The following is a 26541-nucleotide window of genomic DNA, read 5'->3' on the forward strand; positions in this document are numbered from 1 at the left end:
GTTCTTTGACACGAATACAAGCCTGCACGCATGGCCCTGGGCACATTTTTGTCAAGCTCAATAAACATTAATTAAAAGGGGGAAAAAATGACTACAACACTACAAATCCCAGGATACCTCAAGAAAAGACCCGAACCACATCAGAAAACTACAAGTACCATAGTGCACCGCTCACGTTTCTGTCTGGGAGAAACATGGCTGCTTACAGTTCTCCGACGGTGCATTTATTTACTTTTCTTACATTTTTGACTACAGATGCGTTAGAAGGCTGCGAAGGGAGGTAAAACGAAACCAAATGTCCCTCTGGTGAAAAAGCAAGATTAGCGCTTCTGGAGTCCGTACACTGAGATTCGCACTGTGACCCAGTAGCATTAGTTAGCCTGCTAAGCTAACTGTTATTAGCTATGTTTAGCCCCGTCAGGTCTTCTTATTTCAGAGTCAGTCCGACTATTATCAACAGAGAACTTGGCAAGACAAAGATGAGATAGCAAGAGGGCACTGACGCACACAAATTACAGCAAGGCTGAGTTCTGACCTAACTGAAGAAAAGTCACAGGAAACCATGTTTGGGAATCTCTTCAAAGAAGAACAGGAGGAAGGTTTTTCTTCCATCCCTTCCAGGGGAAGAGTTGCTAAAGGAGAAGAGCCACCTCCTTCGCGAGGAAGAAGCAGTCTGTGTGGTCTCAAGAACCAGGGAGGCACCTGCTACCTCAATTCTCTCCTCCAGACTCTCCTGTTCACCCCAGAGTTCAGAGGTAAGGTCACATGCTTTCCCTGTGCTAGCAACACAAAACTATAGATGAGTGGGTTTGTCCATGCTCACCAGCTTGTGCAGACGGCGTCCAGACGATTGCAGTGCCTCACCACCACCAGCTAATATTTTGATTTTGCTTGATATCAAAGGGTTGATGCGTTTGCTAGCCCCATGAGAGCAAATGTCGATGCAGAAAAACACATTTCAGTATCTGTTCTTGTTCCAGAGATATGGACACTTCAGGCGATAACCTCTGATATGACATTGACCTTACAGTGATGGCCTTGTCAGAAAACTCCAAACTCTGTCTTCTCACTGGTAGATTTAGTTTGAAAACCACTGGTCCAGATGCAGAGAGACTGCCTTGGTCAGGGGCAAAGAAAGTAGAAGACCCTAAATAGGCATGTCTTTTAAGCCATGTCGAAGTATACATACAAATGAGTGAATACAAGAACATCTCCATATTAAAGAAGCCTGAATCAAAATCTATGCTAAACAGGTACTGTGAGTTAAAAGTTTGACCAAAAAAACTTAGTCATCTTATAGTTTCGATCACATGAAGCGTGATTTCTTCATTTGGAGTGGGTTCAGGATCTTTTTTCCTCCTCTGGCTGCTGCATGTCAGAGATGAGGGGTTTGTCAGTGCGCACGATTCTGCATGATGATTTCTACATTTGGAGTGGGTTCAGAATCTTTTATTTCCCTCCTTCGGCTGCAGTGTGTCAGCACTGAGTTTCGTCAGTGTGGAAGATTCCTGACAATTTGAAGTTTTTGGAGGTGACTCTTTAGATCCTTATTGCCAGTTCAGATTGGGCTGGCTCCCTGCCACACATGCGCCTGCACAGAATCGTCCTCCCTCATGCTGATGAGGAGCAGCCGGAGGAGAAAGAAAGAATAACTGTCCAGAATCGTCTGCACTGACGATTCCTCCCAAAAATGGTTACCTCAAAATTGACTTTTCTACAGTAGTCTGAATTTTCGGGGTCCACAACTTGACCGTGAGTAAAGCCGAATCATGACTTGCTTGTGTATGAGTTAACGGGGCTCACCTGTATATATTTTTCTCCTTAAACTAGATAATCAGAGGTTGATTATTTATTTGTTTGGTGTACATTTGTTTAGAGGAGCTGTTTAGTCTGGGGCCAGAAGAACTAGGGTGTCTAGAAGACAAAGAGAAGCCAGGGGCCAAAGTGAGTATTGCAGAACATATGTAATGTGCATTTTATTTAGCTTTTTTTTTTTGTTTGTTTGTTTGTTTGTGGGACAAATTGTAATTCTTTCTTGTTCTCAGGTCAGAGTCATCCCGTTGGAGCTCCAAAGACTGTTTGCTCATCTGCTTCTCGTGGACCAGCAAAGTGCTTCCACTGCTGATCTTACTGGCAGCTTTGGATGGAACAGCAGAGAGGTTTGTAGGAGCAGCAGAATAGCATCCAGATATTTACCAAGTAGAATATACAGTCAGGTCCATAAGTATTTGGACAGTGACAGACTCTTTGTAATTTCGCCTCTGTTAACCACTACGCTAGTTTAAATTAGTAATTGACAGCATTTACTGTATGAAGGTCTCCACTCTAGTTGTGAAGTGCACCCTGTCTCATTCAGTCCCTGAGTGTAGGTATCATATGTGGAGATAAAGCTGGAACAGTGGATTTGTAGGAGAAAGAGAGGCTTAAGTTACAGTTAAGTGTTACCATCCACTTATGTTAGGATATATAATGGATATACTGCAATTGGTTTACATCAAACATGCTGTAAGTATGAAAGTGATGGTGGCTGCACAATGGTTAAATTCTGTTTCGTCCTGATACAGTGTTGCAGTATCTGCACAAGAGCTTTAAGCACTCAGAGAGAACAGGATGTATCAGTAATGCCACAGGATAGGGAACATGATGCCAGCAAAATGGAAACTGTAACCTGAGCCCAAGGTGAGGGGCAGATACTATGTAGGGGGCAGGGTGTAAGAGTGGCTATACCTTTCTGTAGTTTCTCTTTAATTTATAGTTTTAAGACTTTTTAACTTTTATTGTGCAATGAAAGAGGTGGTGGAGACATACAGTAACGGTTGTGGTTTACGTCCTAACCTCTGTTCCTTCAGCAGTGTGTCCCGTCTTTATGTTATTTAGTGGACTGAACCATTTCTTGTTACAATTTCTCAGGGCACGAATCAGCATGATGTGCAGGAACTGAACAGGATTCTTTTCAGTGCTCTGGAGCACTCTCTTGTGGATACCAGTGGAAGTGCGTTTATCCGCCATCTGTACCATGGGACCATTGTCAACAGCATTGTCTGCAAGGAGTGTGGTAACATCAGTCAGAGACAGGTGTGTGCCCATTGTGCAGCGTCAGACTCATCATTATGCAGGCAGTCATGTTTTAATTTTTTTATGCTTATTAATTAGGAGAGCCAAGAGGAGATGGTAATTAGGTCAAATAATGTATTGAATTCGTGAACTGTTAAATTGTGAGTGTCTCAAACTGCAGGAGTTGTTGGAATAAATTTCACTCCCACTGGTAAGTTTGTGTTTGTGTCTTATGTAGGAGGACTTCCTGGACTTGACGGTGTGTGTCTGTGGCGTGGCCAGTTTGGAAGGGGCTTTGTGGGACATGTTTGTCGAAGAAGAGTTGTTTGAAGGCAACAACTTGTACCGCTGTGCACAGTGTGATAACCTTGTCACTGCTGCCAAGGTCTGTCCCATTCATCAGATTGTCTTAACACAATAAGAAGGCTCAAAAAGCTTCCATTCTTTTCTTTCCTTTGAATATATTTTATAGCACTCCATCAGTTATATTAAAAAATAATGAAAATTCAACATGTTAGCTTAAAGGATGAGTGCAACAAAATGGTCTCCTGCTGTTTGTCACCCACCTCTCCTCGCTTTTATTCAGTCTGCCAAGTTGAAGGAACTTCCTCCATTCATGACTATTTCATTGCTGAGGTTCAGCTTTGATTTTGACAAATGCGAGCGGTACAAGGAGACAGGACGCTACAGTTTTCCCCTCACCATCAACCTGCGACCATTTTGTGAACAGGTACTGAACAAATTGTAACAAGCTGTCCTCTGTGTTGTTTGTGGCTTGGTTTTATTTCCAGACTGTTTTCTAGAAGGATTTTAAGAAGTGTCAGAAATTGAATTGTCATGTTTTTACACCAACAGACAGATGGAGAGGATTCTGATTATGCCTATGAACTCTTCTCTGTAATCATCCACAAGGGCGGCTGCTACGGCGGCCACTATCATGTTTATATACGGGATATTGACCAGCTCGGCCAATGGGAGCCACCGGTAAGCAAGGGCAAATGAGAAAAAGAGCAAAGGAAAGCAAATTACAGTTGTAGATGATTAGAATAAGTGCTTGTTAGTCATTTTAAAGTTTATGATGTCAACAGTTCTTGTAGTGATCAAAAAGCTAACCAAAACACACAAAAAAACAGCAAAATGAATAATGTATTCACAAGAAAAAAGGCACCCCTGAAATATTCCCTCCCTGAATAGGGATGGGATGCATACAATTCTGTGTAATTTATTTTAACATATTTTCTTCTGTGCATTACTGTCTACATAGCAAGAAATAAAATATAAATTAAATTGTGGACATGTGCAATGGGAAGGACAGTATATCTGCGTGTGTTTGCCAGGAGGATGACTGCAAGTCTAAGGCTCAGACGAAAGCCAAGCAGGAGGTCAATTTGTGGAAACCAAAGCTACAAGAAGATGATCCTTTGTCTGTCCTCACTTCTGTTATTGCCCAGGTATAAAAGCAGCAAATCCAAATAGTCCTTTGTTTGCATTTGGTTCCTTTATTATTCAGGGTTGTTAAATACCGATCCACCAGGACCCATCGAAGAGTGTTCTGTTGGACCAGCTCGGACAGAAACTGATGGATAAAATTGGATCGTCCTGGAGCAAAAAGTTCAGAAAGCATTATGGTCCAATAGGCAAGGTGTGTGGTTACATTTTTTCCTGTACCACTTATTTTGGGTTTTTGTGGTTCATTTTCTTCATATTATGTGAAAATCCTTGTTTTTGCAAAAATCTTTGCTTTGACATAGTTCCTGCAGTCGCACAGTGATGTTTTCATGTTGGTGTGCAATGGTACCCGAGTAGCACTGAAGGCAAACCCACCAAGCCAGATGAATGAATTTTCCAGCGTAGAAGAGCAGACTGCTAATACTGATACTTCAGAACTCCTAGCCTCAGGATCTGGTGAAGAACAGCCAGGGCCAGCCAGGGCTCCTGAACCCGAGGTACTCCAGTCATATTTTAGGAGCAGCCAGTGGTTTTTACATTAGAAGACTATCCTTGCATCATTCTAGTTTATTTTTGAGCCTTGGTCAATATTTAATTAGGACATCAGTGACTGTCATTTTGTGGATTCTTGTTCTTTTGAAGGGTAGCCATTGGTTTGACCTCAATGACTCCAAGGTGACCTCCATCAGGGAGTCTGACATAGAGAAGCAGTTCCAGGGTAAAGAGAGCGCGTACATGTTGTTCTACAGAAAAACACAGCTGCACAGGCCGAGTGAAGGTGATGTTTTGTAAAAATGTGTCTTCCTACTAGTCAGAACGAATGGAAGGAAACTGGAAAAATAAAAGCAAATATTAGTGTTTAAATTTTGTAAATTTAAGTTAATCATTTATTGAAATGAATATTGACAGTTTTTATAACTTTAGAAATGCTATAAGTTGATTTCTTGGAGTTACATAATTACAATGCTTTCTATGTTTATGATGGACACCAAACCAGTTTTAAGGCCCCTTCACACATAATGCAAAGTTTGGTAGAATACGGCGAAACAGTGCGAAACAGTTTGAATTAGTGCACCATGAAACATTGTGCCGATGGGCAGGCGTGCATGATCCCGGTGCGAGGGGTCGTGTATGCGACGGTGTCTTTTGAGCAAGAACGCAGTGCGAGAGGCACCACATCGTGCCGTTGATGTGGAATAATTACAAAATAAAAACCAGCTGGTACCCGTGGAACCACATTGTGCTGCTTATGTTGAGTAAAGAAAAACTACCTGGTACCTGTGGAACCACATCGCGCTGCTGATGTGGATTAAATTAAAAACAGCTGGTACCTGTCGAACCAGATCGCACAGCTGATGTGGAATAATAATAATAAAAAAACATACCACCCACGGGATTCATACCTACATTTTACTGATTGCCAGCCCGAAACTTTACCACTGAGCTCCGTCACTGGCCTGTAAACGGTGCAGTGAAAATGCCTGAAATCAACAAAGACATGGACATATTTAAAAAACAAACAAAAAACCCCCCAGCATTTTATATTTAATCCCTCTTATCAAGCGGGCAATACAAATATGATCCATCTGTTCCTCTGTAGATGACCCATGGTCACAGACATACAGTCATGAAATGACATGAATGAGAAGCAGTTCGCTCTTCTCATGTCAACATCTGCTGACGTGTGTCCTGCCTGACGCGTGTCTAGTGGATGCCGCGCCAGAACTGACATTGTGTCATATGGAACAGAGCTCACGTGGGTGACGTGAAAGTCAGATCACCCGCTGTGTATTCTGATTTGACGGTCTGTTTCAGCCTGGGAGTACCCTGTCGCATGCGCTCTGCAGCCCACAGCATATATCGCCACATCGATATATGTTTTCATTTATGTTCATGTGATGACAGCAAACAGACACACGCGCGTCACAGTGGGCAGTTGTTCGTTCATGTCTGTCCAACACAGTACGTGTTGTCCAGCTGGGATGTCCAGATCGACAGATCTCCACAGCTGCTTCTGTCAGCGGCCACACTTCCTGTCAGTTCAGCGCACACACCAAAGCCACACTCGTGGGGAACTTAGACAAATTTCATTGAGAGTACAACAGTGATTGTTTGCTGACTGTTGTCGTGCCAAGAGTCTGAATGGCCACATATTTTCTAAGTGCCATGTGAGCGGTGTTGGATGATCATGCGTGTCACCTGGAATTTGGCCACCACCTGCCGCGAGAGGGATCGATGGCCTCGCACAGTGCACACTCTCTTTCAACCGCTGGTGTGCGCAAATAGTTGTAGCAACAGGTGTATGAGGTGTTTGAGGCAGGGACGATTTTAGCCATTTTGCACACGATTCCTGCTTCATGCACACTTTGCGCGAACTTCGACCACACTTTGCACTATATGTGAAGGGGCCCTTGAGACGGTAATGCATGTACATTCTCTCTGACTATGATAGAAAAGCATGGACAAGCATTATTTAGATAACCAGTGTTTATGTACTAATGGAGATTATCACTGTTAAAAAAATGCATTTATAGCTCTGAACAACCCCCTCTATAAAGTTCCTCCTCATCTCATTCAAATGGCTCAGGAGGAGAACAGCAGATTGCAGCAGTTGCGGTAAAGAAACAAATGCACACATTCACCTATTCTATGTTTTCCCATTTAATATAGTGTCTGAGTGATAAATCTGCCACTCACTACACAATGATGCAATACAAATGTCTGTGTTGCCTGGATTATAGCTGTTTCACCTTGGGCACAGCACCTGTGTTAAAAATGTGCATCTTGGTGCGATGAGACCACCATGCAGCAGATTGAGCATGTGCAAAATGTCTGCGATGTGACGGGTGCAGTATTTCCCGTATTACCTTTTTTCTGGTATATATGTCAGTTTTGTGTACCAAAAATTTTGTTCTTCAATAATAATAATAATAAATGTGTTTATGTAAGGCGTTCCCAGGAATCAATACAATAAACAAAAGAATCTCCCAACGATAAAAGTACACTACGACAATGCACAAAAATCCCAAATTAAAGAGCTGAATAAAAAAAAAAAAAAGTCAAATGTACACATTTTTATTATTTCCAGTGCTGTTGGTCAGGCATCCTTATCCATTTATGTCAGTTAATTTCTAATATGTTGTCCATCATCCATTTATTTGTCTATCTTGATTGTTTTTGTTAATTTAAAAGTCTTATCTCCAAGGACTGCTTATGCACTACTTGCACTTTAAATTACACTCAACAAAAATATAAACGCAACACTTTTGGTTTTGCTCCCATTTTGTATGAGATGAACTCAAAGATCTAAAACTTTTTCCACATACACAATATCACCATTTCCCTCAAATATTGTTCACAAACCAGTCTAAATCTGTGATAGTGAGCACTTCTCCTTTGCTGAGATAATCCATCCCACCTCACAGGTGTGCCATATCAAGATGCTGATTAGACACCATGATTAGTGCACAGGTGTGCCTTAGACTGCCCACAATAAAAGGCCACTCTGAAAGGTGCAGTTTTGTTTTATTGGGGGGGGATACCAGTCAGTATCTGGTGTGACCACCATTTGTCTCATGCAGTGCAACACATCTCCTTCGCATAGAGTTGATCAGGTTGTCAATTGTGGCCTGTGGAATGTTGGTCCACTCCTCTTCAATGGCTGTGCGAAGTTGGTGGATATTGGCAGGAACTGGTACACGCTGTCGTATATGCCGGTCCAGAGCATCCCAAACATGCTCAATGGGTGACATGTCTGGTGAGTATGCCGGCCATGCAAGAACTGGGACATTTTCAGCTTCCAAGAATTGTGTACAGATCCTTGCAACATGGGGCCGTGCATTATCCTGCTGCAACATGAGGTGATGTTCTTAGATGTATGGCACAACAATGGGCCTCAGGATCTCGTCACGGTATCTCTGTGCCATCAATAAAATGCACCTGTGTTCTTCCTCCATAACAGACGCCTGCCCATACCATAACCCCACCGCCACCATGGGCCACTCGATCCACAACATTGACATCAGAAAACCGCTCACCCACACGACGCCACACACGCTGTCTGCCATCTTCCCTGGACAGTGTGAACCGGGATTCATCCGTGAAGAGAACACCTCTCCAACGTGCCAAACGCCAGCGAAGGTGAGCATTTGCCCACTCAAGTCGGTTACGACGACGAACTGGAGTCAGGTTGAGACCCCGATAAGGACGACAAGCATGCAGATGAGCTTTCCTGAGACGGTTTCTGACAGTTTATGCAGAAATTCTTTGGTTATGCAAACCGATTGTTTCAGCAGCTGTCCGAGTGGCTGGTCTCAGACGATCTTGGAGGTGAACATGCTGGATGTGGAGGTCCTGGGCTGGTGTGGTTACACGTGGTCTGCGGTTGTGAGGCTGGTTGGATGTACTGCCAAATTCTCTGAAACGCCTTTGGAGACGGCTTATGGTAGAGAAATGAACATTCAATACACGAGCAACAGCTCTGGTTGACATTCCTGCTGTCAGCATGCCAATTGCACGCTCCCTCAAATCTTGCGACATCTGTGGCATTGTGTTGTGTGATAAAACTGCACCTTTCAGAGTGGCCTTTTATTGTGGACAGTCTAAGGCACACCTGTGCACTAATCATGGTGTCTAATCAGCATCTTGATATGGCACATCTGTGAGGTGGGATGGATTATCTCAGCAAAGGAGAAGTGCTCACTGTCACAGATTTAGCCTGGTTTGTGAACAATATTTGAGGGAAATGGTGATATTGTGTATGTGGAAAAAGTTTTAGATCTTTGAGTTCATCTCATACAAAATGGGAGCAAAACCAAAAGTGTTGCGTTTATATTTTTGTTGAGTGTAGTTTGAAGAAACTCATCAATGTTGAATCACTGCTCAATTTGCACAAAAGATATTGCTACCACCAGGTACCTCACTGACCACATTCTACTGTCCTAGCGTATTTATATATTCTTTTTATAGTCTACTACTGTGTTTTGTTACTCTGTATTGTCTGGGAGACTGAGAGTAATGGAATTTCAATTCTCAGTATGTCTGTGTATCCATTACAAAATTAACAGTTGACTTGACTTAATGGCACACACCACAAACTGAGAAACTGGGGGCTCTCTGCAAAATTCACTGTTCTACATCCGTGTATGACATTTTCTGTTGTCCAAAGTGCACCAAATAACATTCAATATGTTGTGCATCATGTTTGTCAGTCTTGCTCATTTTTGCAGCTCAAAAGTCCTTTTGTTAAATAACAGCACATGCTATGGTGTGCACACGTGCAACACTGACCTCCTGTCTGTTGTTAAAATCACCCCCAGGCAAATTGTTGAAAAGTGAGGTGCACGTACACATAAAAGGTGTGAATTCTGTTTTGTTTTTTTACTCTTCAGAAGGCATTTTATATGGTTTTGCTCCCATTTTGTATGAGATGAACTCAAAGATCTAAAACTTTTTCTACACACACAATATCACCATTTCCCTCAAATATTGTTCACAAACCAGTCTAAATCTGTGATAGTGAGCACTTATCCTTTGCTGAGATAATCCATCCCACCTCACAGGTGTGCCATATCAAGATGCTGATTAGACACCATGATTAGTGCACAGGTGTGCCTTAGACTGCCCACAATAAAAGGCCATTCTGAAAGGTGCAGTTTTATCACACAGCACTAGGGCTGTCACAATTAGGAATTTCTGGAGACAATTGTCAGACAAATAATTGCGATTGACGAATATATTGTCTATTTTTTCCCCCTTCTTTATATTCTACTATTGTAGTATAATTACACAACTCTGGAAGAATGTTTGGCTTCTGTGAGTGGAGAAACTGGGAATGGTGCAACATTTTTATTTTATCTTCATTTTACATACAGTCCCAACTTTTTCTGATTTGTGGTTGTTTCTGTTGCATTTCTGAAATTGTTTCTCCTCATCAGTCACGTTTTGTGCTTAAACACTGCATTAACCTCAAGATTGAACAAATAAATACCTTTGGAAAATAACAGCTGTTAAAGTTCAGAGTTCTCACCGGCTTTTTGTGATCTGTGCGTCTGAACATTGTTTTTTTTTGTGGCTCAGTTCATTCATATATTCTCATTTTTTAAATGTTTTTAAAGATATTTGTTTATTTCATCTCATGATCTCATAAATTCAGCATACGATGCGCACATAGTGTGAATAGGACGGTAACGGCAGAATCACACCTTTAGAGAAAGTTCAGAGAGAAGTAAAGGCAGCTTCACGTTTTCGTTTTCTTAACATGTTCACTCGGGTTAAAATCCTTTCTCTGCTCCGCGCTCTCTGCGCACTGAACGTGTCGCGCCTGCATTCAGGAATCTCCCTCACCCACCCCCTCCCTCGCAGTCTGCAGCCTCTTAACTCCGCGCGCGCACACACACACACAGGTACAGACACACACACAGACAGCTCCGCATTTTAGACGGCTTTTGAAGAAGACGGCACTGTTTTAATCGGCCGTCAGCCTCCATGTTATTGTCCTGCCTTAAGACGAGAGCGAGGCTGCAGCACAATGATTCGGAGTCGTTTTATGCTTTGTGGATAAAATAAATAATTCACGGTAATCGCGAATATGAAAAATAATCGCGAATATGAAAAATAATCGCGATTGACGAATATTGTAATAATTGTGACAGCCCTACACAGCACAATGCCACAGATGTCGCAAGATTTGAGGGAGTGTGCAATTGGCATGCTGACAGCAGGAATGTCAACCAGAGCTGTTGCTCGTGTATTGAATGTTCATTTCTCTACCATAAGCCGTCTCCAAAGGCGTTTCAGAGAATTTGGCAGTACATCCAACCAGCCTCACAACCGCAGACCATGTGTAACCACACCAGCCCAGGACCTCCACATCCAGCATGTTCACCTCCAAGATCGTCTGAGACCAGCCACTCGGACAGCTGCTGAAACAATCGGTTCGCATAACCAAAGAATTTCTGCACAAACTGTCAGAAACCGTCTCATCTGCATGCTCGTCGTCCTCATCGGGGTCTCGACCTGACTCCAGTTCGTCGTCGTAACCGACTTGAGTGGGCAAATGCTCACATTCGCTGGCATTTGGCACGTTGGAGAGGTGTTCTCTTCACGGATGAATCCCAGTTCACACTGTTCAGGGCAGATGGCAGACAGCGTGTGTGGCATCGTGTGGGTGAGCGGTTTTCTGATGTCAATGTTGTGAATCGAGTGGCCCATGGTGGCGGTGGGGTTATGGTATGGGCAGGCGTCTGTTATGGACGAAGAACACAGGTGCGTTTTATTGATGGCATTTTGAATGCACAGAGATACCGTGACGAGATCCTGAGGCCCATTGTTGTGCCATACATCCAAGAACATCACCTCATGTTGCAGCAGGATAATGCACGGCCCCTTGTTGCAAGGATCTGGACACAATTCTGGGAAGCTGAAAATGTCCCAGTTCTTGCATGGCCGGCATACTCACCGGACATGTCACCCATTGAGCATGTTTGGGATGCTCTGGACCGGCGTATACGACAGCGTGTACCAGTTCCTGCCAATATCCAGCAACTTCGCACAGCCATTGAAGGGGAGTGGACCAACATTCCACAGGCCACAATTGACAACCTGATCAACTCTATGCGAAGGAAATGTGTTGCACTGCATGAGGCATATGGTGGTCACACCAGATACTGACTGGTATCCCCCCCAATAAAACAAAACTGCACCTTTCAGAGTGGCCTTTTATTGTGGACAGTCCAAGGCACACCTGTGCACTAATCATGGTGTCTAATCAGCATCTTGATATGGCACACCTGTGAGGTGGGATGGATTATCTCAGCAAAGGAGAAGTGCTCACTATCACAGATTTAGACTGGTTTGTGAACAATATTTGAGGGAAATGGTGATATTGTGTATGTGGAAAAAGTTTTAGATCTTTGAGTTCATCTCATACAAAATGGGAGCAAAACCAAAAGTGTTGCATTTATATTTTTGTTGAGTGTACAACCCCTGGCAAAAATTATGGAATCACCGGCCTCGGAGGATGTTCATTCAGTTGTTTAATTTTGTAGAAAAAAAGCAGATCACAGACATGACACAAAACTAAAGTCATTTCAAATGGCAACTTTCTGGCTTTAAGAAACACTATAAGAAATCAAGAAAAAAAGATTGTGGCAGTCAGTAACGGTTACTTTTTTAGACCAAGCAGAGGAAAAAAATATGGACTCACTCAATTCTGAGGAATAAATTATGGAATCACCCTGTAAATTTTCATCCCCAAAACTAACACCTGCATCAAATCACATCTGCTTGTTAGTCTGCATCTAAAAAGGAGTGATCACACCTTGGAGAGCTGTTGCACCAAGTGGACTGACATGAATCATGGCTCCAACACGAGAGATGTCAGTTGAAACAAAGGAGAGGATTATCAAACTCTTAAAAGAGGGTAAATCATCACGCAGTGTTGCAAAAGATGTTGGTTGTTCACAGTCAGCTGTGTCTAAACTCTGGACCAAATACAAACAACATGGGAAGGTTGTTAAAGGCAAACATACTGGTAGACCAAGGAAGACATCAAAGCGTCAAGACAGAAAACTTAAAGCAATATGTCTCAAAAATCGAAAATGCACAACAAAACAAATGAGGAACGAATGGGAGGAAACTGGAGTCAACGTCTGTGACCGAACTGTAAGACACCGCCTAAAGGAAATGGGATTTACATACAGAAAAGCTAAACGAAAGCCATCAGTAACAGCTAAACAGAAAAAAACAAGGTAACAATGGGCTAAAGAAAAGCAATCGTGGACTGTGGATGACTGGATGAAAGTCATATTCAGTGATGAATCTCGAATCTGCATTGGGCAAGGTGATGATGCTGGAACTTTTGTTTGGTGCTGTTCCAATGAGATTTATAAAGATGACTGCCTGAAGACAACATGTAAATTTCCACAGTCATTGATGATATGGGGCTGCATACATCATCAATAAATGCACAAGTTTACGTTGATATTTTGGACACTTTTCTGATGTTTAAGGATGATGAAATCATTTTTCAAGAAGATAATGCATCTTGCCATAGAGCAAAAACTGTGAAAACATTCCTTGCAAAAAGACACATAGGGTCAATTTCATGACATAGGGTTAATGTCAACGAGCAGATGTGATTTGATGCAGGTGTTGGAAATGGGGATGGAAAGTTACAGGGTCATTCCATAATTTATTCCTCAGAATTGAGTGAGTCCATATTTTTTTCCTCTGCTTGGTCTAAAAAGGTAACAGTTACTGACTGCCGCAATCTTTTTTTCTTGATTTCTTATAGTGTTTCTTAAAGCCAGAAAGTTGCCATTTGAAATGACTTTAGTTTTGTGTCATGTCTGTGATCTGTTTTTTTTCTACAAAATTAAACAACAGAATGAACATTCTCCAAGGCCGGTGATTCCATAATTTTTGCCAGGGGTTGTATATGACTTGTCCAACTTGTATGTAACTTGTATGTGTGACTTATACTCCAGAAAATATGGTACATCATCATGTGCATTGGATAGTGTTGCATAGATGTTATTACAAGCAGACAGACAGAGGCACTATTAAATGTATTTATGAATGAATTTATTCGGGACACTCAGCAATAACAAAAACTCATAAATGACAATTTAACAGTGAACATATGTGACCGAAAGGGAGTGGGCAGAAGCAAAAGCTTATAAATGCCCACCCCTTTTACCACAAAAGTAAAATGTATACATACGCATACTTCCAACAGCAAATACCAGCACAGACAGTATAAATTAATCAATAACAATAATTAAAAAAAAAATCCAAACACAGCTGTGTTTCAATTTCTGTGTTTATTATTGTGCGTTTCTTATGTAGTACACTTCTGTGTTACATTGGAAGGGCACGCATGCAGCATATCGTGTAGTGAGTGGCCGGCTTTAAGTGGCATCTCAGTTTGTCTCAAAAGTGAGCTCACTGCGCACATTTATTTATAAAGAAAAGGGTCTCTGTTTCCCAAAATTAATTCAGCCTGTGTCAACATTGTTTGTGTTGCAGTGAGAAGTTTGAAGCCAGCAACAACTCTGTGGAGTTACGGCTGCACCTGGCCCCCTGTTACAAGGTCGAAAATGGAGCCCTTCGGCCTGCTAGCCAAGAGCACAATGGGAACATAATCACCCTCACCTTTGACCGCAGGAAGACTGTGGGAGACCTGCGATTATTCATCTACCAGGTAACACATTTACCAACACTAGCTGGGTTTCTATTACAGATTTGTGCAGAAGATGTTAATAATAATATAGCTTTTATTGTCATTGTACATATACATACATGCATACAACAAAATTTGTTCTCTGCCTTTAACCCATCCTAATTCATTAGACACAATCCAACCACTAGGAGGAGTGGGCAGCCACAGTCCGGTGCCCAGGGACCAACTCCAGATTTACAGTCACTGCCTTGATTAAGAGCAGAGAAAGGAACAGACCCTAAATAAGCATGTTTTTGATTGTGGGAGGAAGCTGGAGTGCCCGGAGGAAACCCACACATATGAAGCAATATTGTCAGAATGTGAACAAAACACGATAGCAAAGTACCAGCACTGTAATCCCAGTAGCCATGGCGACGGCTGGGTACATTCTCTCAGTATTGCAATTAGTGTTTTTCATATTCAGTCTTGCTGTAATGTCTTATAAGGTTTAATAAGTGCTCTGTCTGCATGTACCATGCCATGTATTTTAGAATGTCATGTCACTTCTAATAATGAGAAAAAGTTGTAGAAAAAAAATTCCATTTGAGTTTTGTGACTTATGGCTTTTTTTTTTTGAATGGCCTGATATTTTGAGTTTTTTCTTTTTTCTTTTAATGCCCCGCGCAGTACTTGCGCTGTGAGGCGGGGCATATAGCATCCGGGTTGTCTGTCCAGCCGCAATTCATTCGCCGTAACGTAGCTTGGCACCTATTGCTCGCAGAAACTTCATAGTTGGTGGGTACATGCTTTGGAGGAGTACTTTGCATGGGTTTTAAGGCCAGTGACCTTGACCTACTTCTGAAGGTCACCAGTGGTCACAACTGTCAAATCCTTTGCCACAACAATGCTCGGCACTCATTGCTCACAGAAACTTCATATTTGGTGGGTACGTGCTTTGGAGGACAACTTCGCATGGGTTTGAAGGCAGGTGACCTTGGCCTACTTTTCAAGGTCACCAATGGTCACAACTGTCAAATACTTCGCCTGAAATTTGTTCACTGCAATGTACCTCGGCACCTATTGCTTGCAAAAACTTCATATTTGGTGGGTATTTGCCTTGGACGAGTACTTCACATGGGTTCGAAGGCCGATGACCTTGACCTACTTTTAAAAAATTGCCAATAGTTGCATTTGTTCGAAGGCTACCGACTTTTTATGGTCACTGTTGGCCACATCCTCTAAATAAATGTAATGTCAGTTTTTCCAATTTTTCCACTGTGTATCCCAGTTTACATCAAACACATGAGGATTCAACCAAATACTTACCCCACACATGTACATATTACTGCACTTTACATGGAAAATAGTACTGTGCGCGGGGCATTTCGTGATGAATGTCTCAAGTTTTCTCAAAATTCACTTTTTCGTCAAGCGTATTTTCAATTCACTATTTCAAATTGTGTGATTTGAAGGTTAATGTAAACCCACCTAGTAAGGGACTGTTTTGAAATCCTGAACTTAAAAATGGAAATAAGTTGTGTATTTAACATCAACTGGTGTGTTCAGATGCAGGAACTATGGGAGGGGGATATGGCACTGAGTGTGGCCAGAAGTCATCCAGCAGGCCTACATCTCTACAGTACTCTTACAGGTTAGACTCTCAGCACATTTCCTCAACAGGAGAAGATAAGATTTGAATATATTTCTTTGTTTTGTTTGCGCCACTCTTTCCAGATGATACTCTGTCCCTGTACAGTGCAGGCGTCTTTACAGACTCTGACCTATTTGTGTGGAACGGCAAAGATGTAAGTGCAGCATCATGTTTCCAAAAATGCTTTGTTTGAACAAACATGCTCCCTTGTCAGTGTCCTAATTCTACTGTCCTGGTACTCATTATTCCAGGTGTGTGGCACACCTGTCCTAACTGGAGCTGAGTGGGAGCCTGTGCTGCTCACCGTAGTCCGCCCCTTCTTAGGGGAAGATGAGGAGCATGAGGTGAAGGGGCGGGTCGGATGTGAAGAAGTTACTAGGGAGATTGAAAATGGAGGGCCGGGGCTTAAAAGGGAGGCGAGAGGATTTGCAGGTGGTGTGACTCTCGGGGAGGTGAGAGATGCCTTGGGCCAGCCAAAGGAGAGTCTGCTTTGCCAGGAGCATAGGGGTGGCACAAGAGGAGAGCAGGAGGGAGGAGGTTCAAGCGGATGGAAGGTGTTCCCCCCTGATGACATGCAGCGCACCTTAAAAGAACTGTCGCTTAAAGACGGGGACGCTCTGCTGGTGCTGGAGCCTCATTCTTTTGGAAGCAGGTAAGTCAATGTCCTCCCCCCTCCCACGTCCTTACACACTGGTGCCTCTGCGTATGACTTTCACAACTACTTCCACTTTATTTAGCATGTTCACTCTAAATGGAGATGTTGTCACGGTGACAACACCGTCTGACTGCCGCTGGCTTCAGGTGGAGTTTCAGCCACACAGAGGAACTGGAGAACAGGAGTCTGAGGGGCAGATAAGGAAAATAAAGGTTCCAGCCACAGGGAATATGGTCAGTGTATTATTTACCTCCCCTCTATGTTCTTATTCTGCCTGGTTGCTCCATTGTAGCATTATAACTTTACTTTCTTCAAACTGATTGTGGTTATTATTCTGTTCTCCCACCAGCTGCTGTGTGAGGTGAAACAGAGAGCTATTGAGGAGCTGCAACTTCAGGAGCAGTTGTCAGGCAAGATACTCTGTGCTCAGGAATAACGTGCAATCCCTTCACTGTGTCCGTCAGGGCCAAGCATCAGCCCACCACCCTTTTTTTTGAAGAAAGTTGGTTAAACGCCCACCTTAAATTAAATTACATGAAATACATTTAATGAATGAGAAAATAACAAAAAATGGACACAATCAGGTGAGTTATTTATGATGAAATTAGACATTTTATTGAAATTGGCATGTCAACGTACATGATATTGGTCATGCTCGGGCATCGGCCCAGAATTTTGCATGGAGAGCCCTGGGCCCTCTGATGGGAGAACTGACTAATATTTTCTGGTGGCCTTCAGTGGCCCTCAGACCCCTTACCAACAAAAGTGCATTTTGACCCCCCCCCCCAATTTCAGATCCTGGCTACAGGCCTGAGATTTTAATTGGTGTTGAATTAAGTAAAAGCTCTAGATAGAAAAGAGATATGGTGAACAGTTTGATCTATGCATGAAAAATTTTTTCAGTTAGATTTTTTTCTTTAATCCCTGCAACTGTCATATTGGCATATCGACCGATATCCACTAAAATGCTGAATATTGGTCAGGCCGATAATCAGTCAACCCCTAATTTGTAATACCTTACATCCTGATAAATTTAAATGCTTTATCTTCATGGACCACAGTTTGACTGGGACATTTTTGGAACAGCTAATGTGTTTGTGAACTTTGTTTTTGTTTGTAATAATATAGCTGCGATGGAGATTTTAACCAAATGTGTTTGACTGTGTACACTCTTAAAGGAATTGTTCTTTGTGTCACTGCTAGGTGAACAGTGCTGTTTAAGACAGGTGGACTGCACTGGGAAACGCCTTCCTCCAGGTACCGTACTTTTTCCCAGGGGGAAGATTTTTTTTAATGGTTCTCATTACTCGTGGAAAACCCCCTCATAATTTAACCTAAATGTTAAGCTAAATTCCTCTAGAGTATCCCCTTGTTAAATGTTGAAAGGAATGCTGCTGTTTGTAATATTTTATTACGTCACCCATCTTTAAAGTCAGTGTTTCCTAAGTGCAAATGTGTTTTTGTGCCCTTCTTTGCTTGACAGTGTGTGAGGAGTTAAGTGTTCGAGATGCAGGGGTGCGACTCATGACAACACTGATTCTCTGTCCTGGGAATGCCCCCAAGACATCACAGGTGTGCCTTTTTATTTTAAATCTTCAATAAGTCCTTTGATCTTGCAGCTGCACAAGAGAAAAGTAGCTTAAAGAACTACAAAACCAAAGATAAAAGTGATGTTAGAATTAATATTTGTGCGACAACCCCTAATTTTTAAGCAGGTGTGCCAGATGATATATAAACGTGGCTAAGAGCTGTTTACACCTTGGTGTCTCTGAATTTCAGCTTTTCTTGCACCTCTCTGTGGGCACAGCGCCCTCTGCTGGCATGGAAATGGACATAATTGTGGAAAAGACGTGTACTGTAAAAGAGGTGAGGGAAAATTATTAATTTGCGAAAGTTGTAAAATATGGATTCTGTGTATTTAATATTTTATTTTATTTTTTTCAGTGTCTAAAAGCAATGTTAGATGCTGTTGCACTTGAAGGTAAAACCCCACAGCACTTGTTTTATTAACTTTTTTACTGGACAGCACCAACTTTTGGTCAACCAGCATTGTCATATTTCTGGATAATCTCTGTGAAAATGATTTAGGCTGTGTACAATTAAAACTGAGAATCAAAAATCTCTCTAAATGCATTTATTTATTAGTGGGCACAGTTCCGCTAACAGCTAATTAGTGACGCTAACTTTTTTGTTAGTGGATTAGCGTTTAAGATAACTTTGACACCATTAGCGAGCCATTATCACAGGTTTTGTGGCTTTCTGCACTGAGCAAACTGTTGAATGGAAGCTTTGTAATTTCATTTGTTGATTTAACTGAGGTGTACATCTCATCAACTGGTCTTGGCACGCTAAACCTTTTTTGGGACCTTCCATGTTTACCTTTTTTCAGGGTTTTAGAGCCAAAAAAAAAACAGGCCAAAGCTAAATTCATTTAATGACAATGATAATAAAAGTTTGCACTTGAATTAAAGGTTTTATTAGTTTAGTTTTATCGCTCTTAAATTTTCAGTTAACAGATTAGCGGTTATCAAAGCTCACCTTTTTTTTTTTTTTGTTAACTTTCTTAAAATGTGGTTCCAGGCAACAGTTGGCACTTGAGGAGGCTTGACTGGTGTGAAGAGGTTGGGGAGCCACTAGTAGACGAAGTGAGTTTTGGACTGTGCATCTTGCGTCATCCTTAAATGAACTTCTCTTTCAGCTGCTCCTCTTTGGGGTCGCTACAGCAGATTGTCTCCGTCTCACCCTGTCCTATCCTTCTTCCTCTTTCATTGTATTCATGAACCAGCTTGGTAGCTCTGTCATCCTCATCCTTTAACTGATGTGTGCCACATCACTCCTCCACACATGCCCAGACTATTTCAGGCTCACCTCTCTGTCCAAACTGTGCAACATCTGCTGTACCCATTCATGAAATCAGGTCCTTTAAGGTTTGGACAGTGACACTGTATATTTACAGTATCTACCAGGCTGGCTCTTCTGTACTTTTCTGTGTGTAGTTTTTCCTGTGTCAAAGTTCTTTCTCCTTGTTAATGTAGAGTTGTCTCAAGGGGCCCATCCAGTGTAAAACGTGCAGATCATCAAAATCTGATTAGAGATAGATAATCTGCTGTGGCAATCCCAAATCAACAGGAGCAGCCAGAAGAAAAAACTTGACATATACATTTGTATGCCCCTCAGTATCTTTGGCAGGAAACTGAGGTCTTGGGTTTTTAAATTTCTCATGTTAAAGTTGAACATCAGTGGGGTAAAAATTGCTCTCGTTTGTTTACACAATAGTGTCTAAAGAACAGCTTGTTCTTCTGAGCAGTGTGGCTGGGATGATCATAAATATTAATGAGCTAATTAGCCAATATCTGCAGAGCACTGTTAGACCTCAAAATCAGCACTTGAAGCTCACATTCTTTATTTGATCTCAGCTCTGTTATATTATGGTGGACAGCTTTAAAAAAAAAAAAATCCAAATTTTGTCAGCTGTGTTCTAGATTTTTTTTTTTTTTTTTTTTTTTAAAGGCTAACAGGATTTCACTTTAGAAGTGCTTTCCTATGCAGCTAAATATTTATGCAATCTTTTAATTTTAAAATGTTTCGGATAAACCAACATGGCTTTTTTCCAAAATTAGTGATCAGGTTAACTAGCACATTAATGTCTTTCTGTCCTCAGGATGCTTTTCTATCCGATCTGAACATCAGCCAAGGAGAGACGTTGGTCATCACAGAAGGACGACTTCCTCCAAAGGTGTTTACTTGCTTCGCTTTTGGCTGAAGTCTGATACCTGTTGATTTTTATTTTCATGGTAGTCATTTGCATCTTTTTTCTGTCAGGGTTTTCTCAAGCTGCTTGTGTGGCTGTATCTGGATCCCAGAAACAATCCACCAGCTTCCACAGAGACAGTCTATCTTCATAACGGTCCTGATGAGAAGCAGAAGGTGGAGACTGTGACTGCTGGAGATGTGTGCAGTCAGTCATTCGCTTCATTTGGTGGCAGTGTGACTGAACCCAGAAGTGTAGGACAAGTGGAGATATCAGATGAAGCCACACTGGAGGAACTCAAGACTCAGGTAGTACACCTTATGAATGCATTCCATAAGAGAAGGTGATTTGTATTCATGAGGAAGTCATCAGTGGTCAGAAATTAAACCATCTGAAATCTGTTTTTGTTTTATTCTTCATAATTTACTGTGTCTGCACACATACCCCCCAGTTCTTTCAGTTAGTTTACTACAACTAGGTAATAGTAGCCAATGTCATGGTGTGAAGATGCTCAGGGCTATGGCAGTCTACCATTTTCCACTTACCTTTACCCAAATGACTTCTCAGGGTAATTCTGGACTCCACATAGGTGCGTGCCACATTTGGTCCAAATCAGGTTGAAAATCAAATTCCTTGACTTTTGCCAAAATTAGTTATTTCAGGGCAAGTTTTGGGTCAACTTTAATTGACATGCCAAATTTATTATGAGTCATATAAAGGAGCGTTGAGGCTAACAAACGGGCAGATATGACCTTGACCTCAATGGCTGACCTTTGGCAAATTTGATCTCGCCTGGGCAGTTCTGGAACCCACCTCCATATGTGTAACAAGTTTGATGGACAACAGAATCAAGTTTGGGAGAATGGACTGGTGCTGTGCTTCGCTGCATCCACAACACCACGGAACAACCTTGAGGATGGCAACCACCCAGGCAGAGAACCGGTCCATCCCCACATCTTGAAAATATCCATCTACTGCAGCAAGGTGAAGCGTGGGCGTCCCCATGGCGTTCTCCAGCCACTGCGGTTCTCAGTGCTCAGGCACTTATATGCTGGACTACGCTTGAGGAAATGCACCACATGACCAAAATGTCAAAGCTGACACTCCCTCACAATGCAAGTGAAAATCAAGATTTTGCCCTTTGACTCCAATGACCTTGACCTTTATCAAAACCAAGTCTTTAAGCTCACCGCTGGTGTTTCACGTTCATCCACATACAAAGTTTGGTGGAATTCTGGGAAAGGACCTGGGAGGAGTTGTGGAACAAACACTTCTCAAGTTAAAATGAACGGGGATGTGCGTTGTTCCAGTGGTGCAATTTTTAGCATGTTATGTCAATGTTTTATTTCTTTTTGTATGGCATGTGACATGGCAGAAAGACACCCCCCCCAATTGCCAAAATCTGTTTGATGGTTTGTTAGCATTGTTAGTAGAATTACATCAACAAACCAAAGTTTTGTACCAGATTTGGTGGAAAAGATGTGTTCAGTCCAAGATGGTAATAATTTAATTGTGAAGATCTGCTTAAAAGGGGTGGAACTATAAAGCTTTTCTCTCCTAATTATCTCTTCTTCCTCGTCTAAATGTGTGTCAGGTGTCGACCCTTCCTGCTCTTCAGGATGTGTGTTTTCCAGCTGCTGCGTTCTTGCGTTTGTGGCAGCTGGAGGGACGGAGGCTGACCCGCATCATCAGAGGACATCAACTCACACTCAGGCAGGAACGCCGCTCTGACTTTATTCATTTTTATAAACGTCATTAATGAACACCAGCTTCATTGCAGATAATAGGTTTGAGTCATTTTGCTGATTTTTGTTTTTTTATTATTATTATTATTTCCTCCTGCTCAGGAAGTTGAAGCTCACCAGCGGCACAGAACTCTGTGTGCAGCAGCTGCTGAAGGAGGAAGATCTTGGGTAAAGCTTGGCATTGCTCATTTCTGGTTATTTTTGGTGTTAAAGTATATTGTAGCATCATACTGTTATATGCACAGTGATCTTGCAGTGAGATAAGTTTCTTCTTTTCCAATATCTTTTTTTTTTTTTTTTTAATTCAGTCCAAAAGATGTGTTACTAAATGTTCAGATGGGTGTGCCAGGGGAGAGATCTTATTATCCTGCAGAAGAGCTGGTTTGGGATACGTCCCATGAGTCCTCTCCCCACTCGCTACGCAGTTGTTTAGCCGCGCACTATGGCCTCCCAGTGGACTCTATGCTCGTCGCCAAACACCAGCCAGAAAAGCACACCTGGGAAGAAATCTCCAACTGGGTAAGAAAATAAGAAACAATTACTTTGTTGTGGCACTCAAGATGCACTTTGTGCATTTGACTTGATGAGTTTTATTCCCTGCTTTGGTAGCTGTAGGGCTTGGACAGCAAACCCTGTGAGACGCATTTATATCTCAAAAAGATGACATGATTTGTGTATGGTGATATATCAGTTCAAAGGCAACTTTGTCTGTCATATCCTGTAGATATGTCTGCCACCTGCTGAATGGATTATGGAAAATTAGGAACAGTTGTTTTACTTGCATGTAGTTGACCTGCCACCTGCTGAAACACACTGAGTCAGTCGTCTGTGTTGGTTTGCTCCATCCTTCATGTCAGCATCTGCTAATGAATTAAACTAACAACTGTGGTGAGAAACATGATGCCCAGTACATGGAAAACATGGGACAAAATAATCGGAGGTGGGACAAAGTCATTCTCAAGTCATCAATCTGCAAGTCTCAAGTCAGCTTGCAAACAATTGGTGGTCATTATGACTTGGTAGTTGCTGATTCGTGACTTGATGGTGATGTATCCCACCTCTGCAAAATATGCAAGTCATAAGAAAGTAAAGTAAAACCAGAATTAAGCAAAAGATAGACTGTCTGGCTGGGGATAGTGCCAATACTGTTCATTGGAATGGCAAAGCAGTGATGGCTACCTCAAAATACTGCTTCCAAACACTTCAAAACCCTTAAAATGCCTGTATTTCAAACATTGTTCTGGAGTCTATGTGAAAATGAAGCAATCATGCTGTTTTGTCACCTGCATGATGCTCCATCCATAGCACATTATAAATTTAATTTTTAAAGTCTGTGGTCAGCACAGAACATGTATTAGTACAAACAGTGCTTGTTGGCATTTTATAGGATTATTATAACGTGATGAAATTTAGCACAAAATATTTGCATTGCATTATCTCATTCATTGACATGCGACCTTGATGCATAATATGTTACTTATTTTTCAGATCCAGCAGATTTCCAAAAGGAAAAAGAAGAAAAAGTCTGAATCACTTCTGTCTGTACCTTTCCACCTCAAAGATGGTGACACAATTGGCATCAAGGTACTGGAAAGAAGGGGGTGGGGGGGTAAATGATTGCTTCAGTTATGTGAATGTGATATTTCCTTTTACAGAACCTTTTGATTGACAACAATAAGGACTTCTGCACTCTGGAGGATGAGCTTGGACAACAGCGGCTCAGAGAACAGGCAGAGCAGGGCCGGAAAGGGTGGGACTTCTGTGCAATCACAGATTACTTTTTAAATGTTTTTTATGTTATGGTAATTGCATGTTTTACTTTCTGAACTAATGGCTGAGACAAAATAAATATTTCTACTAAAGTGAATTTTTTGGTGTGCTCTTGGCCTTGGTCAGTGAGTTGTACTTTTAAAAACTACAATGTGTAGCTAGTTTTTGAACTCTAAAGTGTATTTGTTTGCTTATTGTTAGAGGCTGCAGCGATGCTCAGGAGGCTGGCCCAGTGAAGAAGCTGGGAAAAGCCAAGTCCAGGAAGCCAGAGGTGGCGCTGTCTATCAGTATTGGAACATTTAGATAGCACAGATGACCACACACACACCAAACAAACCCCCCCCCCCCCCCCAAAAAAACACACAATCCGATGCCACGTTGAAAACATAAAACACTTGACATCAATTTTGTGCCATTTTTTTTTCTTGATGAATATAATTTGTCCAGATGGTTCAGATGTAGATGTTTTCTGATTTTTATGAGATGCTTGTGGCAGAGCAAGTTTAGGAATTCCAGCACTGACCTTTTCATGTAACTATAGAATGTATATGTCTAAGTAACATGTGACTACACAACCACACAGCCTTCACACATACTGTACCCTGTGTTTTATCTTCATTTACCCTTTCATTTCAATTCATTTGACTAAAGGATCCTCAGACACTTTGATCTTTAGAAATTAATATTTTGAACATGGATCCGTAATTGCAGCCAGAATTCCTGTTTTGTGTACTATTATAGCAGGTTGTTATACAACAGAATTGTTGCCAAGTGTCATGCGCAAACTTTTTATATATATATATATATATATATACATACACCAGTTAGTGTTTTTTAATATTTGGCTTGTATTTTAAATCCACTACAGTAGCTCCAGTGTTCAGCCCTCATTTGGCCCTGTTTTAGCGTATTGTTGGGGCTCTCCTTTTTATAATCTAGTCATCTCTGTGCTCTGTAAATAAATCAGATTTGTGGGTTTTGTATATGGGCCAGATGTAGGATGGAAAAAGAAGAGAGGTCGGCCTTAATGTGGAGCAGCGTCGGCGCAGCTCTGCCCCTCCCTACCTCACTCTCTCTCTTTGTTCTTACCATCATTTGTATTTCTCCTTTTCTCAAAATGCCTTTGCTTCCTGTGACCCATCATTAAACCAGAACGGCACTCCCTAGAGGGCGTGCATCTGCAAATGCCCAAAATGGACTACTGCTTTATCTGAAGTTTATGTTCTCACTTTCAGGCCAGGTTCAGCTCTGTCAGGGAGTTAATCGCAGTTTTGAAATAAATTTGACAATCCAACAGACAAATGTACTCCAGCAAATGTGTTACATCATTTGTGGAGGTAATAATTTGGACGGCACCACACAGTCTTTGTTTTTTGGTTATGAGATATCAAAACCACAGCAGGGTTAAATGTTGCAGTTTCAAGTTAATTTCTATTCATGAGGAGTTTGAGGAACTATCGTCTGTAATAGACATAATCAAACCTCCATCAAAGTTTCAATTTATAATGTGTTCCCAATGAAAGCAGATATCTGGACAGTTACTGTAGTCATTTCACATTCAGAGATGTAAACATATAATCCTTAACGAAGATACACAGAAATATACTGTAAAATAACATTCTGCTGCTTCCTGATCAGATACAGTTTACATCAGTAAAGATACCATATTTTCTGTTTATTTCGTAATGAAGTAATCCATTTTTTTTTTTTTTTTTTTTGCAAACTTCAGGGAGTCAAATATTCTTTAGATAATTTGGGAAAAGCTACAAAATGTTTGTATAAAAAAATTGTTTGTTTTGGAGAAGAAAATTTTGTAACCTGGACTAAATTGGTGCCAAGAAGTTTTCCAAAAAGAAATTGGTAAACGTTTTTTTTAAGTAAATGTCGGAAAACTGACAATAGATTTTGCAACTGCATTTATTTCTTAGTTTTTGATATGTAGTTTTTGTGATGAGTGATTACTGTGTTGTGACATAAGTCTCTTTTATGTTACATCTGCACAAAATCTGTAAACAATAAAGTTATACCATAGTAAAAACGACCGTAGTAAGCTGTTGTTTTCACAGAGTGACTTGGATACAGAATCTATCTATCTTTTCTATCTATCTATCTTTTTTTTTTTTTGTTATGCATACTGAGTTGTTGCAATGTTGCCCTCTAGTGTAGAAAACCTGCTTTAAAAATAGCTCTTGCTAATCATATCCCAGTTTGCCTTAACCCAGCCACTACACCCTGCTATTGAGGTGGGTGCCATCACTGAGGTATTACCTAGATTTACAGAATTTGATAGTATCTTACTAGGCG

At 41.5% G+C, this 26541-nt stretch overlaps 1 protein-coding gene across 3 annotated transcripts; it reads left to right on the forward strand.

The window, feature by feature from the left end:
- Window positions 1-180: 180 nt before the first annotated feature.
- Window positions 181-25575, forward strand: usp40 (ubiquitin specific peptidase 40). Of its 3 annotated transcripts, XR_004566741.1 has the most exons (32): window positions 181-755; window positions 1877-1944; window positions 2046-2159; window positions 2911-3075; window positions 3293-3439; window positions 3641-3784; window positions 3910-4038; window positions 4392-4505; window positions 4589-4696; window positions 4806-5000; window positions 5146-5281; window positions 7038-7119; window positions 14533-14707; window positions 16232-16316; window positions 16400-16470; window positions 16568-16968; window positions 17054-17204; window positions 17321-17381; window positions 18175-18228; window positions 18455-18543; window positions 18751-18837; window positions 18916-18952; window positions 19552-19616; window positions 20633-20707; window positions 20794-21035; window positions 22322-22435; window positions 22570-22635; window positions 22776-22986; window positions 23956-24051; window positions 24123-24217; window positions 24439-25144; window positions 25177-25575. XR_004566741.1 is itself a non-coding variant. In XM_034194964.1 (31 exons), the coding sequence occupies exons 1-31, from the start codon at window positions 563-565 to the stop codon at window positions 24542-24544; spliced, it is 3876 nt and encodes a 1291-aa protein (XP_034050855.1). In that variant the 5' UTR covers window positions 181-562; the 3' UTR covers window positions 24545-25575. The 3 variants fall into 3 exon arrangements, 2 of the variants coding, with proteins under 2 accessions (XP_034050855.1, XP_034050856.1); XM_034194964.1 differs by having other exon boundaries at window positions 24439-25575; XM_034194965.1 differs by having other exon boundaries at window positions 20794-21030; window positions 22317-22435; window positions 24439-25575.
- The last annotated feature ends 966 nt before the right edge of the window (window positions 25576-26541 follow it).

Source organism: Thalassophryne amazonica, chromosome 19 (genome assembly GCF_902500255.1).
Source record: "Thalassophryne amazonica chromosome 19, fThaAma1.1, whole genome shotgun sequence".
Taxonomy (NCBI): domain Eukaryota; kingdom Metazoa; phylum Chordata; class Actinopteri; order Batrachoidiformes; family Batrachoididae; genus Thalassophryne; species Thalassophryne amazonica.

Bases quoted from the DNA above. Each gene is read 5' to 3' on its own strand.
- usp40 (XM_034194964.1), top strand. From the start codon at position 563: ATGTTTGGGAATCTCTTCAAAGAAGAACAGGAGGAAGGTTTTTCTTCC. The intron at 4,697-4,805 runs GTGTGTGGTTAC...GCTTTGACATAG, and splicing joins ATTATGGTCCAATAGGCAAG to TTCCTGCAGTCGCACAGTGA. The intron at 17,382-18,174 runs GCAAGATACTCT...TGTCACTGCTAG, and splicing joins ACTTCAGGAGCAGTTGTCAG to GTGAACAGTGCTGTTTAAGA.